Below are 18,033 nucleotides of genomic sequence, written 5' to 3' on the forward strand. Positions count from 1 at the left end.
GCTATCTCGCTTATTTATGAAGTATTGGTTCATTTTACGCAGATTTTTACGTAGATTCAAAAAAGGTAAGAGCCGTTCAAATCGGTCAACAAATAACTGAGTTATGAGCGATCAAAGTTTCTGCTATTTGATTTTGAGATGTAAAATTTTTAAAGTTCAATATCTCCGAAACAACGAATGATTTTGAGAAACGGTTTTCACCATCGTTTTTCTCGGCTTATTTTACTTTAGAATATGTCCTCAAAAGTCGAAAATTCGTTGGTAAATTTTTTGGGCAAAAAACTTTTTTGACTTTTTGATAAGGAAATTTGAAGTATGTCGGCTCATTTTACGCAGAATTTCGTGTTGAGTGCAAAACCACCCTTGTTTTTCTTGTCAGTAAACAAATATCTGAATTAGGACCATTTGAAATTTTGGGTTGTCGCCAGAGGGCCAAAATTTTGGAGGTTCGAAAACGATTTTGCTCGATATCTCCGGAATTATAGCAAATATCAAAGAACCCTTTTCGGAATCGTTTTTCTTGCGATTTTTTAGCTAAGAAATCGTTCTTAGATTTTTTATAAGTCAAAAGTTTCGCGAAAATTCATGAGATAAAAGTATAGCAAAGTTTTGATACCGATATCTCGCTTATTTTTTGGAGGAAACTAGCCTTATTTACCTCATTTTACGCAGATTTCACGTGAATTCCAAAAAGATAAGAGTCGTTGAAAACGGTCAACAAATAACTGTGTTATAAGCAATCAAAGTTTCGGATACTGAATTTTGAGTTGGAAAATTTTACTGATCCTTTCCACAATGGATTTTTTGTTTTTGTTTAGGAACTTTCGACAATTGGATCTTGAGTGTAATGGAAATTATCGGATTGGTCCCTTGAGGAACATTACGTAAGATGCGAGATCTAGTGCAAGTATTTCGAACTCGGAATTCTCAACGAGAATTTTCCTTCTCACTGTTTCTTTAAGTCTTCGTATTTAACGTGGGAGGGCACTATAAAATCGTGGGGTTTCATAATATTGAGCAGGCTGCAGAAGTTCGTAGTTTCATAGTTTCATTAGTATCATTAGTGATAAGAATATTGTGTTTTTGCGAATTTGCAATTTTTAATTAGGAACATGGACTAAAACATCGTTTGGTTGACTTACCTGAACATAATTATAATTGTCTCTTACCTGCACTTCAGGACACACATTTTAGTTCATTTTAGTTCTTTTAGATCTTTTGGAGACATATCTCAAAAACTGGAGATCCTAGAAAATTTTCAAGGTCACCATCGTGTTTAGAGGATCAAATTACATAAGAATATCAACTTTTTACGGCGACGACAAAAATTGTGTTCACCAGTGTAATTATAAATTGAAGACTTGACATAAATAACGGGCTAAGCGCCATTTAAAAAATCACACTCACTCATGAGTTTATTAATCATTTTCTTTTGTACTAGACATTGCCATATTAACTTGAGAGCAAAAATTATGTTATTAGACTTTGGTTAATAGGCTTGCAATAAAATTTTTGCCGTCAGGTTAATAGGACAATGCCTAGTTTAAAAGAAAATGTTTAATAATTTCAAAATTTTAAATGGCGCTTAGCCCGTTATTTATGTGTTTAATTATAAACCAGCAGAAAAGTTGTGTGTATTGTGTGTTGTCTACATTTTGCATACCGTAAAAAACTAAGAATCAAAAAATCGTATAATCGATGGAATTTTTTTATTGTAAAGACTAATTAGTCGTTATCGCTACAAAAATTTTGCAAGGACTATAAAAATTCCGACGTTTGGAAAAACAAACAACAACATAAATATTTTTAATATTTTTATTTAACAAAATTTATATAGCCTAGATAATGATTGTAAATATATTTAGCACTCATAAAAATCACACTTTAGATTACGCACAACTAAAATCCATTTGCTCCGTTCGTACAATTGGACAACAAACAGCACAAACGATATTTTAGTTATGTAACATACAAACATTTACCTTACCTACAATTAAAATTTATTCCAAGTAACTGAATTTCATTACATTTAGCAACTAACAATTCAATTAATCTTTGTTATAATTTTGAGAGTAAAACTTTCTCTATTAACAATCAAGTAACCTACAGCATTTTACTAATTAATGACTCGTACGTTCACAACTAATTTTTCTCTTGTTCACACTCAGTAGTGACAAGAGGGTAGTTTAAACAACAAACTGTTGTAAATATAAAAAACCACTACCATCACGTCATAGTTGCCAAAAAGATGATCTAAGATCACTGGTAAATCGAGAAATCAGCAATTTGAAATTGTAGATGTCGACAAATAATTGTACATTAACACAAAAAAGAATCACAAAGTCAGTGGCATGCAATAAAAGATTCTAAAGCAGCTGGTACAATTCCTTTATAAGGAATCTTAAATTGCTGAATGGTACGCGCGGCAGCACATCTCAATCCTGTGAATTTCGCCGTATTCACTAACTCGTGCACTTGCTGTCCTTTAAGTAAACTACCAAAGGTATCACCGTTATTGTTCACTAAATCTAAATGAGCGCCGTGTTTCAGCAGGACTTGAGCGATATTGGCAGGACAAGGTCTAGCCATAGCTGCTAAATGAAGAGGTGTGTTGCCGTCGTCATCTTTAACGTTAGGATCGGCCCCCACACGGAGCAGCACCTCTGCTAAATGAGCGGAAGGAAACTGACAAGCAGGATATCTCCCTAGCAAAGCAGCATCTCTGCAACAAGCTAAATGCAAAGCCGTGCGTCCAGAGCGAGCTTTAATCTTCAACTTGACCAAGTCATAAACGGCTTTGTGGATCTCTTTCGTAATTTCTTCCGTTGTGGTGTGATGTTCCAACATCCTTGTCAACAAACACGCCAGGTGTAAAGTTATAACTAGAACTCTAGTCAAATAAGTCATATCTCTCTCAACATTAGGCATTTTCTCTAACATCTGACTACCTAAATCTACTTCTTTCACCGCCTTCTTGAACACTCGGAGGATTTCCACGACATCCACAGGCGGAACGAGACGCCCTCTAGTTGTGTGCTTTCCTTCTTCCCCCATTATAAAAGAGAACAATTCGGTGAAGGAAAATAAGCTACTTTGAGTCATCGGGTTTAATCTCTCAAGCATCGATTGTTGCATATCAAGAGCATAATTCCACAATTCTATGCATCTGTTGAATTTACCAGCATCTGCGTAAACTGCCCCTCGGTAGCGAATGTAGTAACTCGTGTCGGGGTGAGCTGGGCCTAAGATACGCTCGCGCATTACTAAAGCTTGCATTCTCATCTCGTCCGGATCTGCCATTAGGTCGTCTAAAGAGTCGGGATCGGTGATTTCCACCACGTAGTCGTAGGCCGCCACTTGCTGCGTGCGGGGCTTCAAAATGGGGGCCCCGTCGCCGTGGTATCTAGGAAAACACAAATTAGAATCGTTACTTCCTTTCACATTTTTTTCTATTAACCGCATCCTGCCCCGACTATCAGTTATTAGTTTTCTTATCAGTGCCAGTGGTTTTAATTTCTGTAGCTTGGTGCAAGAAATCCTAATCTCAAAATTTTGAGATTTTTTTGTTTTATAGCAGAAATAAACTGTCATTACAATGCTGTTTTATTGCTTTAAGGTCAAAACTAAAAAATTCCATATTTTTTGAGGGGCCAATCTCATAAATATGATATGATTTCTTTTATGCAAGAAGAGCTTATCTCATGCACGTTGCAGTGTTAATGCGACTTAACGTAAATTGAATTGCCCGAAAATTAATTAACTTTTACTAATTTAGCCTAATTACAAGCATCAACAGAAAATATCCCATAGATAATGCCATTGAGCATGCACAAGAAAATTCTCTTTAAATTAAAAAAAATTGCTGTTCATTGGCTTTTTATGAAATGGCTTCAATTTCATACTGCAAGTGTTAGTCCGGTCAAAATAGACATTTCAAATAACAAAAATTCCAACAGAGCAAATTTTAGTACCCTTGTAGAAATAAAGTGTCAAAAGTCCCCATAGATCCTATGTGTACTTAAAAAGTTATTCAATGACAAAGATCAAAATTTTCGGTTTTTTGTCTTTTTCTTGAAAACGGTGAGTTTTATCAAAAATATAGCTCGAATAAAAATTGTAGATCATATCTACAAAATGGTCCTTATACTTTTTCCTAATTATCACCATTTCTAAGATATGGCCGTTCTAAAAGTTCTATCTGATTTCTATAAAAAATGCAACACCTAAAAGCAGTAATCAGATTTTGATGAAATTTGCAGAAAAGCCTTATTTCAGCATAAAATTAAAATAATGAAAATTTCATTAGGATATTTCAACCGGTTATGTTTTACTGAGGGCTTCTTGCTTCTTGATTGTAGTTAGCTATTTTTTAAATATTTTATTCAAAAAAAAATAGCACCTAATGTAAATTTTATAGTCAAAATTAATTGTACTCGTATTAGAATTAAATGAATTTTTTACTTCAAACAAAACGAAAAAGTTCTAAAATTACCGTTTTTAGGTTGCACTAAACCTCATTTATTTTGAATACCACATTTCAAGGTCATTATTCGTCCAAATTTTGGGACTGTACACGAAATTTGACAGAATTTATGTATTGGGTTGTACTGTGAAAGGGTAGTTTTACGACTGTATGTTGGCACTGGTGTTGTCATCATCTTGTCATCAGATGACAGACACTTGACAGAAATAATAACAACGATGAAGTTTATCAATTTTCGATGAATTGCATTACAAATAAAGTGGTATTGCGTTTTATTCCATTGTGATTAAAAGTTTAGGACTTTAACTTCACAACAAATTAGGTAGACGAGACATTTATTAAGGATACAAATGTAGTGGTGCTATTGTTTACAATGAACAGTTTGAAATGTGATAATGCCTGTTAATACAAATTAGGAAGTTCTGAATTTTGACAAAAACTTGAATAGTTGCATAGTTTTTTGTTAAATCTAGAAAGTGTAAAGTAGCTCGATATACGAAATGGTTATCATCATCAGCAAGTTCTTCTAGTTCGTTGTTCGTAATGAAGATAGTACCAGCAGTACCTTGGTCGTAATTTCAAAAAACAGTCCTCGTTTTTGTAAAAGACATCGCCAGAGTCAATAGATGATGTGTTCAGTAGAACAATAAATGAAAAATAATGCTTTTCTTTAGGCGCACTTGCCTTGACTGTATTTTTTCTACTTGTAGTTAAACTCGGGATGTGGAATGGCTCTACCGTGGATTGTTTTTGAACCAACTTATCAGAGTGAATACGCGAAGTCTACGTGAAATTACATAAAATTAAAAACTTTTCAGGTTATAGTAAACAAATTTATTTTGACAGTGCCCCACTCCACCCCAGTTTAAACGTATTGCCAACGGCCGCTAATTACCCTAAAGTCTACATACACTGCGCGCTCACATACACCTTCCGCCACTAAAATTTGCACGGAGGTATAGGTTCTTAACAAGGAGTATTCCATCTGAGATGCAGTTTTGAAAAGACCAATCTGACCATTTTAGCAAATATTTTATAAACAAATCTAATTATTTTTTTTTATTTTTTTTTGGAGTTCATTTCTTCAATATGTAGTATAAATAAATGTGAATATAAAAATAGAAAAGAAAGGATTTTTTTCAACGTCAATTGCGCTGCTCAGTACTATTCGACGACAGTTGAGGAGTTATTTTTCAAAACTCAATAAATCCATTTCATAAATTTTTACAAAAACGATAATTTTTGTTCAATTTTCTTCAAATTTACTTCAACTATTTTGGCATAAAATGGTAACACAATGTTTTAGCAAACGGTTTTTCACTGAATAAAATATACACATTGTTAGATTTACCCAAAATAATCTTAAATTTACCTCAAACCTTCTGTCAGTTAAATTTAGATTTATTAAGTTTTGAAAAATAACTCGTGAGGTATTGAATCCATAATTATTATCTCAATACCACGTTTTTCGAGATTGGCCTTTCTAGCACTAAGCCACAGATTTAATACTCAATTTTTGTTGAAGGAAATTTTAAACAATATTTCAGGTACTAAATTATAAATTAAAACGACCTCCTCTGTCATCAATACAGGTTATAAATTTGGCGATATAATTGAACACGTTTAAATTGCAGACATGACGAGTTTTTTGTCCGTGAATAATAATAACGAGGGTCATTTCCCGATTCGCCAGCCAAGAAAAAACCCAAAATTTTTGAGAAAAAACACCGAAATTGTTGAACTAGAGACGTAATAATATAGAATATTGTCATGACGATTGTTTTTCTATAAATTCTCTCAAGTCAACCGGTTTTAATTATATACAATTCCCCAAAGAAGATAAATCCCAACTACTATCTAAAAGACCAATTAAACTGCCACTTTATTCTCCACAACCACAAAACTTCGTTCCACTAATATGAGATAATTAAAGGCCAGATTTGAGACGAATTGCGTAATAAAACCGCGCGGAACGATAAGAAAATTACTGATAACATTTGAACGCCGTTGCTTCTTATAATACTCAAGTGCTTTCAATCGTCTGCAATGGATTTGAGCCTTTTTCTTACCTATAATGCATTGCCCGCCTCCAAACTTCCAAAGCCCCAACCATATCACGTTTCTTGTCGACACAAGTAGCTCCTAGTAATTCTAACGCGTCTATTTTCTCCTTCCTCGAAACAAGATGTGGAAGTTTAATTAAATATTCTACAATATGATTATGCCCAGTGACTGCAGCGGCTAACAGTGGCGTCATTCCTGGATAACATAAAACATGAGTAAACACAGAGAAAAGTTAGTAACATTTACCATATGAATCAACATCCATTGTGGCTCCATTCTCTATTAATAATTTAAGAATCTCGAGACTTCCCGATTCAGCACAGTCATGAAGAGCTGTGTTGCCTTTAACACTTTTCCTATTAACACTAGCCTTTAAACTAAGCAAATATCTGGCAATTCGAATATGGCCTTTATAACAAGCTATCATTAAACAAGAATGCCCGTGTCTGTTGGCCACTTCGATATCAGCTCCGTGGTGCACTAGATACTTGACGATGTCCAGATGACCGTCGAAACAGGCAGCGCGCAAAGGTGTTGAGTTTGTTCTTGTTGTACTGTTCACTTTCGCACCGTGCGATATTAACAATTTCACTATGTCTAAATGGCCGGCGGCAGCGGCGCACCACAAGGGAGGAGCACCCTCGATGGTCTCACCATCAAACATAACTAAAAAAACAAGCGGAATTAACACATTTTTACAGTTTTTTATAGTACCTGAGCCGGGTTGTTCGATGTCTGCATGGCATTTTTCGATGAGGTATTCTGCAACGTCGTAGTGCCCATTTCTGCAAGCAATTACCAGAGGGGTGGCTCCGGAGGTTTTGGCTGCTACTAGCATAGAGACTTCTTCTTTGCCTTTGTTGCAGTGCAGGTATAACTGGAAACAAAGACAACTTAAAGACAACTAAACTAAAACACACACGATTGCTTCAATGACCTGGTTCACTAGCCGGAATTTTAAATCAGTGTACTTTACATAAAATCGCTCCATTAAAATTTAATTAACCGTATCGATAGGTAATGTAATACTGACATCTTTTCGATTTCTAATGTCTCGAGTTATATAACCACCCAAATCAGTGAATTTGATGAGAACGCAACCACAGACCATTGCCGGTGTTTTTGCTTAATCCCAAGAGGTTATTCACCTACGAAAACGTGCCATTGAAATTTCTTAATAACTGCACAAAAGGCAACGGTGATTGACGCAACTGACGGAAACAACATCTGATTCACACCCAACTCGTTGAGAATGTACCCATGAAAACCTTTTAAAAATCTTAAAACCACCTTCCAAATATAGAATATCCTTGCTTCATGTAAGGATCAAAAATTTACCGATCGATTCCGGGTTTTAAATAGAAACACGCTTATGAAATATCGAAAGACATGGAAGAGCGGCGATCAATGATAAAAAATGTTTCGTAATAGTGTAAATAACAATAAATAAATGAGTAAAAAAACTGATTAAAGAACGAAACATCGCTAAGAAATCTCAAGGGAAAAATGAGTAATTCCAAGTGAAGTAAATTTTTTTTCATCCAATTTCAACGACGCTTTATTAGCTGAGAACGTAATGCTCTGGCCAAAACCAAAATGTTTTAGTTTGTATACTGATGACCAGGGAATAATACTTCTCAAAAATGACCTACACCTGACTTTCCTTGATTTCTTTGTGATTTCGCCCAACTTCTCCTTATTTCCTTGTGATTTCGTCAAACTTCCCCTGATCTCATTGTGATTTTGTCGAAACTCTCCTTACTTTTTGGTAATTTCGTTTAAATTTCCCTAATTTCCCTAATTTCCTTGTAATTTCGTCCAACTTCTCCTTATTTCCTTGTGATATAGTCCAACTTTCCATTATTTCCTTGTGATTTGGTAAAAGTTCACCTGATCTCATTGTGATTTCGTCCAAGCTCTCCTAATTTTTTTCTGATTTCGTCTAAATTCCCCTCATTTCCTTGTTACTTCGTCTAAATTCCTCTTGTCCAACTACCCCTTATTTCTTTGCGATTTCGTTAAATTTCCCCTTATTTCCTTATAATTTCGTCTTACTTCCTCTGATCTCATTGTGATTTTGTCCAACTTCTTCCTACTTTTTGTGATTTCGTCTAAATTCCTCTGATTTCCTTGTGAATTCGCCCAACTTCCCCGTATTTTCTTTTAATTTCGTCAAACTTCCCTTGATTTCGTCTCACTTATTCTTTTTTCCTTGTGATTTCGTCCAACTTCCCCTTATTTCATTTTGATTTCATAAAACTTCCCTTGATTTCTTTATGATTTCGTCTAAATTCCCCTGATTTCCTTGTGATTTCGTAAAATTTCCCCTGATTTCGTTATGATTTCGTCTCACCTCTTTGTGATTTCGTCCAACTTGCCCTTATTTCCTTGTAATTTCGTCGAAATTTCCCTGATATCCTTGTGATTTTGACTAACTTTCCCTAATTTCCTATTGATTCCCCTGATGTCCAAATGATTTCCCATGATTTTCTAGTGATTTCCTAACAATTTCCCTTAATTTCTTAAGTCTAATACACCGATTTCCCAGAGAGATTAAACCCTCGCCTGATGAGAGTTAAAATTAAAATAAATTAAAAAAAAATAATTCTTTAAACATATTTTTCAACATTCCGTATATTCGAAACTGAAGCATTCTTCCCCAAATAATTTTCAGGAAACTTAGAAAATACCAAGGTTTCGTTAAAATTGGCCGAAAAAAATGCTGAAATACGAAAAATTGTAGCGGAAAACGTTAAAATGTCGTAAATGACCCAGTCTCGCGGGTTTCCCCATCAAACAAAAGAGCATTGTGTCTCACACTTACAATACATTTGTAGCACCTATTATGTCATTATCGGTTAAATCGTTTGCGACCTTTGCCATTGACCCCAATTTGGTAATTTGAAAGTTTAGAGAATCGTTAAAACGCGCGGAATAAAGCTGTGTGACACACTTTCAATTTTCATCTAACGCAGCAAATAATTTTCTGCTCTAATCTTCAATCTGCTTACATAATAATCCACAGATGTCCGCTAATAAAAAAAAATACAAAGAAATAAGCAAAACAGAAACGAGAGAAGTATAAATCCACTTTCTATTTTTGTATTTGGCAATGAAGAATCATTTGAAGTTTTGCAAAAAATAGTATCCAGGTACTCTTGTTTGAAATTACTCGATTCCTAACGAAAATGAGCAATCGGCGACTTGCCGAACTTCCTTAAATTTCGATGAAACCAAGAAATGTTGAACTGGAGAGAGGAAGTTTCGACGTGTGAATGTCACGCTTGGTCCTAATAATAGATCAGTTCAATGATGCCAACTAGCATTGGCAAAACTTCTATAAACTCTTTTGGCAATATTAAAAATTAAACAAAAATATAAAACTTACGTTTAGTTGAGCTACAATACTGCGGTTAGCTTCACAGTTGGTTTATTTTGAACTGGGGCACCGCTCCAAAAAATTTGACGAATGAAATAACTAAAAAAATTTGCGTGATGCCAAGTCGGAACCGATGCATGGATAAGGGAAATTCTATGAATGCCAAGGTCGTGGTGGACCGTGTAGACGTCCCGATAATTAAAGAATTAACACTCTTGCGCGGACTTCCCATTCTACTTTTTGCTCTTGTTTACGATATTTTATATCCGTATTTCGTTTTGCAGAATCTGTAATCGTAACCTTCAGCAGAATCGGTCAAAACATCTGTCCGAAAATGACAAGGCAATTTTTGTAAAGGTTACAGGTGGTTGATTTTTCTATGAAACCAATACAATCATAAACGCATTGCATCTTGTGTAACATAACATGTCATTTACGTAATTTTTTTTCTCGCAAATTCAATTAAATAGAATACATAAACCGCAGAGTGTATAGACCTTGTTAGGTGTGTTCGACATCAAATTTAAACCGTTCGATCGTGTCTAGAATATCATTATCATTCTATTGCATATTTTATTGTTGGCGATGTTATCGCCCCGTAAATCTCAAGATCAAGTTGTGATCTTGAAAATCTCTATATGGTATAAATTATAAATAGGAAATTCAAATGATTGGTGGTTTATTGCCGTATCTTCGGAATGGCCTTTAAATGGACATATTTATGCGTTGAGGAAGGTCCCGGTTCGAGATTTGCAATCACTACAGAGGGACTGGCGAGAATTTTTCCATCAATTGCACATACGGAACTTATTCGAAATGAAACAATTTATCATAATGACCACCCGGGTCATAAATCAAAATACTGTTTTTCTCAGGATAAGCAAACGACCTTCGTTGAAGTGAAATGATATTCCGCATGTTTCACCGCAAGGAAAGTCAACAAAACAATAAACATAAAGAATGTGAACAAGAACAATATATTACATGTATATTGACGTTTTCTGCTTACAATGTTATTTTTCACTGTTTGTTTACATTACAGCACTACTTTATTCTTAGTCATTAATGTTCACTGCCGGCTAAATTTTAGAAAAATATCAAAAGAAATTGATCAGAAGCAGCACCAGAACCCGGAATTATGAAGTTTTTTTTCATCTCTCACCTTTTATGTTTTCACGCTTCTCGCCTCGATCTAAGAATCACAATCAATCATCATCCGGGAAGATTTTACTAAGAAATCGTGTCCCAGAATAAAAAATGACACGACTGGCGAACGAGCAATGACAACAATGGATGTGCAGCTAAAACTCATATCAAATTACTGCTAGCATTCTCAGCTATTATCATTTCTAATGAATTTATAATTCAAAGCAATGTCTTCATGTTCTTTCCGACTTACATAACCACTTTCACTTACCGAAGTGATTAGTAACAATAACTAGAGGTAGGTCATTTCTATTTAATTGCAATATAATAAAATGAATTACTTCATTTAACCACTTCGCTTTTTGTGGTTCGGAATGACAAACGGTCGCGGAATGACGCTAAATTAAAACTGTTAAAGTATAAGTTTTGTGCAAGAGCCTTTCCAAGAATTTCGTTAATGACCAAAATGCGCGTGTTGTAATTCATACAAGTATAATCTAAATTTGATTGGAAGTGCGTGAAAGTTGTTTATTACAGCACAAGCCAGTATCGGATCTTTGGTAGTATCCATGACAAGCAAATTTCATGAAAATATTTTTTTCTGATCGCAAATTATTGTTGCAGAACGATTACTTGGCTAATACATTACTCACTCTTAATAGAGAATTAATTTGTTTATAACAGACGCTAAATGAAAATGCAGGTAACCGATAATGATCATACCATAGGTACAAAGTACAAACAGATACAGTTAATTGCAATAAAATGCAACTCTTACGTACTTCTGGAGACTAGAAAATTTACAAATCCACACGCTATCAGTGGTCTTTGTTTTTAAAGCTCCGCTATTAAGACCCCCAAAGATTAACGAACGAGTTTCATCCAGTGAAAACTGCAAATAGATTAGTGCTGAATTTTGCATAAACAAAATTTGAATATTTTTGTGTTTTTTTTGGATTCAACAATTGTACTTTTTATATCGAGTTATAATTACAGATACACACACTAACTTGGTCACGATTATCAGGCAAATTATCGCAAATCGATGCTGAAAACTTGAGCTTGGGTTATCCAAACCAGAGGCCGCATATTATTTTTAGACAAAACAACAAGACACTTATACTTCTAATGCAACAGTTGTTGCCGCGGATTTCCCCTTTGTTAATTTGTTCATTAAGATATTCTTGGACTGAAATTCCGGGTCTTAACAATGGTTTTGTTTTCTTTCCGATAAACAAAATTGTTATCAATAGGAGTCAACAAATTTTGGAAAAAATTGTACTGAAGCATTAAAGTCGTTTATTTCCATACTGACCAGTGAAATCATTAACTACATTTAAGTTCAAATTCTTACAAAATCTTCGAAAGTTAACAAGACGTGACTTTTCTAAAAATTGCTCCATATTCTTTGTCATGTAACTTCTAAATGACAAAAAGACAATAACGTGTTGAAGAAACCGTTCTTAGATTTTTCAAAAGTCGAAAGTTGAAGTTTTTCGCGAAAATTCATGACTAAAACTATGCCAAAGTTCTGATACCAATATCTCACTTATTTTTGGGAGTAAACTTGCGTTATTATACCTCCTTTCACGCAGAATCTAAAAACGTAAAATTCGTTGAAATCGGTCCACAAATAACTGAGTTATGAGCGATCAAAGTTTCTGATATTGGATTTTGAGTTGTAAAATTTTCAGAGCTCAATATCTCCGAAACTAGGAAAACTTTTGAGAAACGGTTTTCGCCATCGTTTTTCTCGGTTCATTTTACTTTAGAATATGTCCTCAAAAGTCGAAAATTCGATGGTAAATTTTTTGAGCAAAAAAATTTTACGACTCAATCGATAAAAGTTTTTCAATTTTTTGTTTTTTGATCTTCCCTTGTGAACTATTTGCCCGATCGACCTGAGAATTGACCATTTGATAGATTTCGAGCTGCTCTTTCGATGGATATATAATGTAATAATATTAAACCCAGTTTTCGCCCCGAAATAGCGTCTTCAAAATGGCCCTAAAATGACCCTCTGAAAATGTAATGCAGTCGATACCTCGTTTATTTGTTAAGAAAATTTGAGCTATATGGGCTTATTTAACGCAGAATTTCACGCTGAATCCAAAATCGTTTTTCTCGCAATTTTTTACCTTAGAAATCAATCTTAGATAGTTCGAATTCAAAATTTTCATTTTTTCAATGTAGAGTAGAAGTTAGCTGCCTTTCAGTCTCTAATTCAGACTCGATCGCTATCTCGGTTATTTATGAAGCAATCCTAACGTATTGGTGCTAATTTTTCGATAACAATAAAATATTAATCTTTATAAATTAATCTTTATAAATACAATTACAGAAAGTTTAATCAATTTTCGAAAAAATGTTTTAGGTGGAATTATAAGAATGAAAAATTACCCGTATCTAGCCGACAACATTATGAAAGTTACACAAATTCAGTGAGTACGAGACAACAAAAGATTGCAAAATTATCGAAACTTTAATATCATTGATAAAAAAAATACTTCGATCAAACAACGCGCTATAAACTTTCTCTCGTTCCTTTTAATTGCTTCTAATTTATTGAAAATTATTCGCTGAAAAAAAAAGTCACGTAATTGTTAATCAACTTGTTAATTATTAACAATAAATTTTAAACCCACTAAAAGTACAGGATGTTTCGTAAATGGGCGGCAATCTCTGAACTTCAAAAACTCGTTTCTCTTGATGATTATAGGTACCGCTCATTTACGAAACACCTGTATATCAGCTCTTGACGATGTTTCCACTCGAAACCCGCTCATTCAATGTCTAAAAATTTGTAATTATAATAGGTAGTGGAATCATCAGTGGACCGGATTGTCGACAAAACGTTATAATGGAATTGGAAATAATATTCAAAATTTTCCATGAGCTCCAAAATACAAAAACACCACGCCTATGATATGGCCATGGAAATTTTCGGCTCATATCACTGAAAAAAATATAAACAATCACAGTATCAGTGAAAATAGACAAATCTAAAGTTTTGGGAGTGCCAAGGTGAGAATACTTGAAAAGATTCCTAATCAATAGTTGCAAAACAATGAGTATGTGCAAAGTTATTTAATGTTAATTCCACACGAATCAGGTCGAATATAATAATACGTTCGTGGTCAAAATCTGAAAAAATGGCGAAAAGGAGACGCTGTATTTTTTACGTATTGGCAGCACTGTTATTTGAATTAAAGTTTGACCTCAAACTGTCGCAGAACGTTAAAAAACTCTGCCAACATAATGCTCATCCTAGAAAAAAACTGTTCATTTCACGATCAATAAAATAATTAGGTTTCCAACCACATCGCGAAGAATGACAGGAAATCAAACGGTTTGTACCAAAATCCGTAATTTCTTCAAACAGATGAGTAAGTCACCGGTTCAATAACCCAATAAAACGCTAATCAAAATCAAAAAATAAAAATTCTAGACAGTCATAAAATGTCGTTCTAAAATGAGCAAGACTGTTTATTCCTCGTTTAAGGATAATGAGGCCACATATCTAATATCAGGTATAACACCCAATTGTCTTTTGTAACCGACCTTCACTTTAATTTAACCACCCACGCTCATTTAAAACTGAAAAGAAGCGTTCGCTTTTCGCAGATATTTTAAACATAGTTTCGCCAGTCATGCAATAAAACTTGATATTTGTAAATTGTATTTTATCGTGGAAAGTGTTACACTCTGAGCCATTTATTACGTAAATTTATTTCTACAAAAACGTCGAACTTTACCTAAATACTAACAAAATAAACAATGAGGTCAGTTTAATTTCGCTACTGGAGCTGCACTCGGTTTTTTCTCAATGCTGTTTCGTCTAGGAAATCACTTGAATCAAACCGATGTTAAGTTTCGTGGCATTACAAACGTATTATTAGTGATTGGAGGTCTCAAAATAACTTCCCTACAATGAAATCTCTTTCACTGAGGTGAAGTTTGACGTCAGTTGTCGTGGATTCTTCCTTTTCTTTGCAAGTCTCCCGAGGGAAAATATTTTGATCAACGTTGCGACCTAATTTTCTAGCAAAAATGTTTACTGTAGCCGCGTACTAAAATTTACTAAGTAGATTATAAAATCAAAGTATTTATAGGTTTCCGCAGATCGAGAAAATATGGCGTTTAACCAAGAAAAGTCCACTTTCAAGTCAATCACGTAATTTCCACAGCTTTTGCATAATACCTACATCTTCTAAGGTAGGAGAGATAAACAAGTAAATATGAATACTTGTAGAATTTCATCGTCGTAATCAAGTTGAAGAAATTAAGTTTTATAGAAGTTTAATAAATGATCGAAGATTGTGGTTCAAGGTCTGGCGTCATCAAAGTTGCAAATTCCAAAATTACGTAAAAGTGAGCGCTAAACTGAAAATTGAACTAATAAACGCGTGAAAATTTAACAAGGGCGTCTACTTTGGGACCGTCTATTTTGATGCTCCTCATTCTTGAGTGGTTTGTGTATAAATGATGTATCGTCACCTAATAACTCCGTTACCTTGCCTTCTACTTTACAAGTTCAATTATCCATTGTTCTAGTAAACTCATATTACTCCAATATCAGACTTATTAACCTCAAATTTAAATTAGTAATTACACACAGGGTATTGTATACTAAATAAAGACATTGCAAATCCGACAAAAGACCGTGTACCAAATAAAGAGCACAGTGGGAAATTTTGAGTCAACGCGTAGTTTTTCGTCTCAGTTGGTTCGGGATAATTTTAGAACTTAACCCGTAAACTAATTTCAAGTAGGCAACAGTGAAATTATTTTAGTATGAAGAAATTTCAATCTCTATTAGTTTAACTTATCACTACTTTTATTTACTTGGCAATGATAAATTGAGAACAATTGTCTGTTAAATTCACAAAAAAAATTCCAAGTTCCTTAGTGCGATCTTAAGTAAACATGAAAGGTTGTTAAATTTGTTACTTCCTTGTAGACTTTTTAGCAAAAATGTGGAAATGCCACAAAGACGATGCACGCCACCGCTGGGTTGGAATAGTGCCAACATTCAATAATCATATGAGTCACTGGTTTAATTCAGACTTTCGGAAAAGGAAGAAAGAAGCTAATTTTAAGAAAACCGAGTTAACTGTTTGTTAACCACTAGAATTCGGATGTTTTGTCATTTTATCAATAGCTACTTAAATTAGGGGCAGTTTGTTTTTATCAGAAATGTTATCAGCATCACTAAGTACAATCGACAGGGCAATTTTGTCATAAATTTTATTGCAAATATTTTTAAATCGTACAAAGAACCCGTATGGACAAAAGATACTATTTATAAATAGATAAATAAATTTCTCCACAGAAATGACGCGAACAAAGAAAAAAACCAGCTTAGATTAGAACGTCAAAATTCCCAAAATATATTGATAATCTCTCGATAAAATCAATTAAACCAATTTGAAAACTCGTGCATTTTTATCTTTCCTTGGCAGTTTTCGTGATTAACCCGATTTTCGAAGTTCTTCGTGGGTTGTTTTCTATCATTCGCGCTAGGAGGTTGCAAAATTCGTGTGCCCCCCGCTGGCAAAGACGAGCGTCTTGAGAATTTGAAACTTGGTCAATAATTTTGAAAAATCTGCTTTAATCCACAGAGTTGATCTACAAATGACTTCTTGGAAACAATATTTTCCCACATATCACAAAAATATAAAATTCTCGCTAATCAGTAAAGATAGTTAGTAAAGTTTTGAATTTTGTTCCATATAAAAATTTTATTTACTTTTATATAAAATTATTGGATTTATGACACAAAAAAGCAGTGCTGGCAAAAAAATTTCAAAATTTTTGAAACAATACAAGCCAAAAAAATGTAACCATTTGTTGAATCTCATCCAATTTTATTTATTTCTAGTAAACATCATGTAACTACTAAGTAAAGAGTATGAGCGACACAGGTCATTTAAATTTGAAATGATACAAGATTATAAATGCCCCATTAAGAAAATCCAAAATTTGTCATTTCATTTTAACGTGCGTATATCGTGACATTAAGTTTTTCTTTTTTGGTAAAATTTACGTTTATATTTTACAAAAAAATCTCCAAAATTTCCAAGACCTGAATTTTGTAAAACCAAAAACAGAAATTGTATAAAAAAAACAACAAATTTCAGTCTGTAACTTTGTTTTCAATAAAATTCATTTCAAATGAGACTATTTAATATTCAATAAGATTGTAAACAATTCACCTAATAAAAATGCATCCACAAATAATGACTAGACACTGCAGGGCATTGGCGCTAAACATTTGTATTCAAAAGTGTTTCAAAACTTGAATGAATAAAATTGCAGCAAAGAAATAAAAGTACAAAGAATAATAGGAGTAATTAAAAACATGTGTAATTTTAGTCGTGGTTCAATAAGTATAAAATTCATTGTTCTGAGTCATAAAATTTGACAAAAAAAATGAAAGAAAAAAAAAGTTTTCTTCAGATTGTACGACACAGTGGCCACGTTCCTAACAAAAAAAAATCGATAACTGGGCCCCCAGTTATCATTCAATTGCCACGAAAAAAATGCGTAACTGTTCTTTAACCGACAAATCGTTATTTGTAATTCGAAAATAAAGTCATGAGTATTATCAATTGCATTATCCATTGGATTATCCAGAAACCCCCTAAAAGTGAAAACCCATTCCTATCATTTCCCTTTGTTTTGAATTTTCGTCCTACATCCAAAAACCCACATCCAGATAAGACAACGGAATCTTACCTTTAGCCTATTTAGATTCCCATCTCTGGCAGCATTGTAAACTACGCTTTTGTAATCCATTTTTGCTTACACCTTTCACAGAACAAAGTCAAAAATCTCACAAAATTTCGTTGTTTTAGTTAACTAAATGATGGAGCCATTCCTCCCAGCACTACTCAGCAGCTGATCAACTACTGCCATCACAGAACTGTTTTGCTTTGATACATGATGGAAAACAATCTTG

The 18,033-nt window shown here is 33.9% G+C and overlaps 1 protein-coding gene across 2 annotated transcripts; it reads right to left on the reverse strand.

The window, feature by feature from the left end:
* Positions 1–1,801: 1,801 nt before the first annotated feature.
* LOC148173229 (protein fem-1 homolog CG6966) lies at positions 1,802–18,018 on the reverse strand. Of its 2 annotated transcripts, none has more exons than XM_088040199.1 (5): positions 17,811–18,018; positions 7,262–7,424; positions 6,794–7,213; positions 6,553–6,742; positions 1,802–3,403 (listed from the first exon to the last, which is right to left on the reverse strand). In XM_088040199.1, exons 1-5 carry the CDS (start codon positions 17,868–17,870, stop codon positions 2,344–2,346), a joined length of 1,893 nt encoding a protein of 630 aa, XP_087896325.1. In that variant the 5' UTR covers positions 17,871–18,018; the 3' UTR covers positions 1,802–2,343. The 2 variants fall into 2 exon arrangements, with proteins under 2 accessions (XP_087896325.1, XP_087896326.1); XM_088040200.1 differs by lacking the exon at positions 17,811–18,018 and adding an exon at positions 9,936–10,026.
* Between the last annotated feature and the right edge of the window lie 15 nt (positions 18,019–18,033).

The sequence above is a fragment of the Gnatocerus cornutus genome, chromosome 6 (assembly GCF_029298725.1).
Source record: "Gnatocerus cornutus isolate USDA-ARS CGAHR chromosome 6, icGnaCorn1.1, whole genome shotgun sequence".
Lineage (NCBI taxonomy): Eukaryota > Metazoa > Arthropoda > Insecta > Coleoptera > Tenebrionidae > Gnatocerus > Gnatocerus cornutus.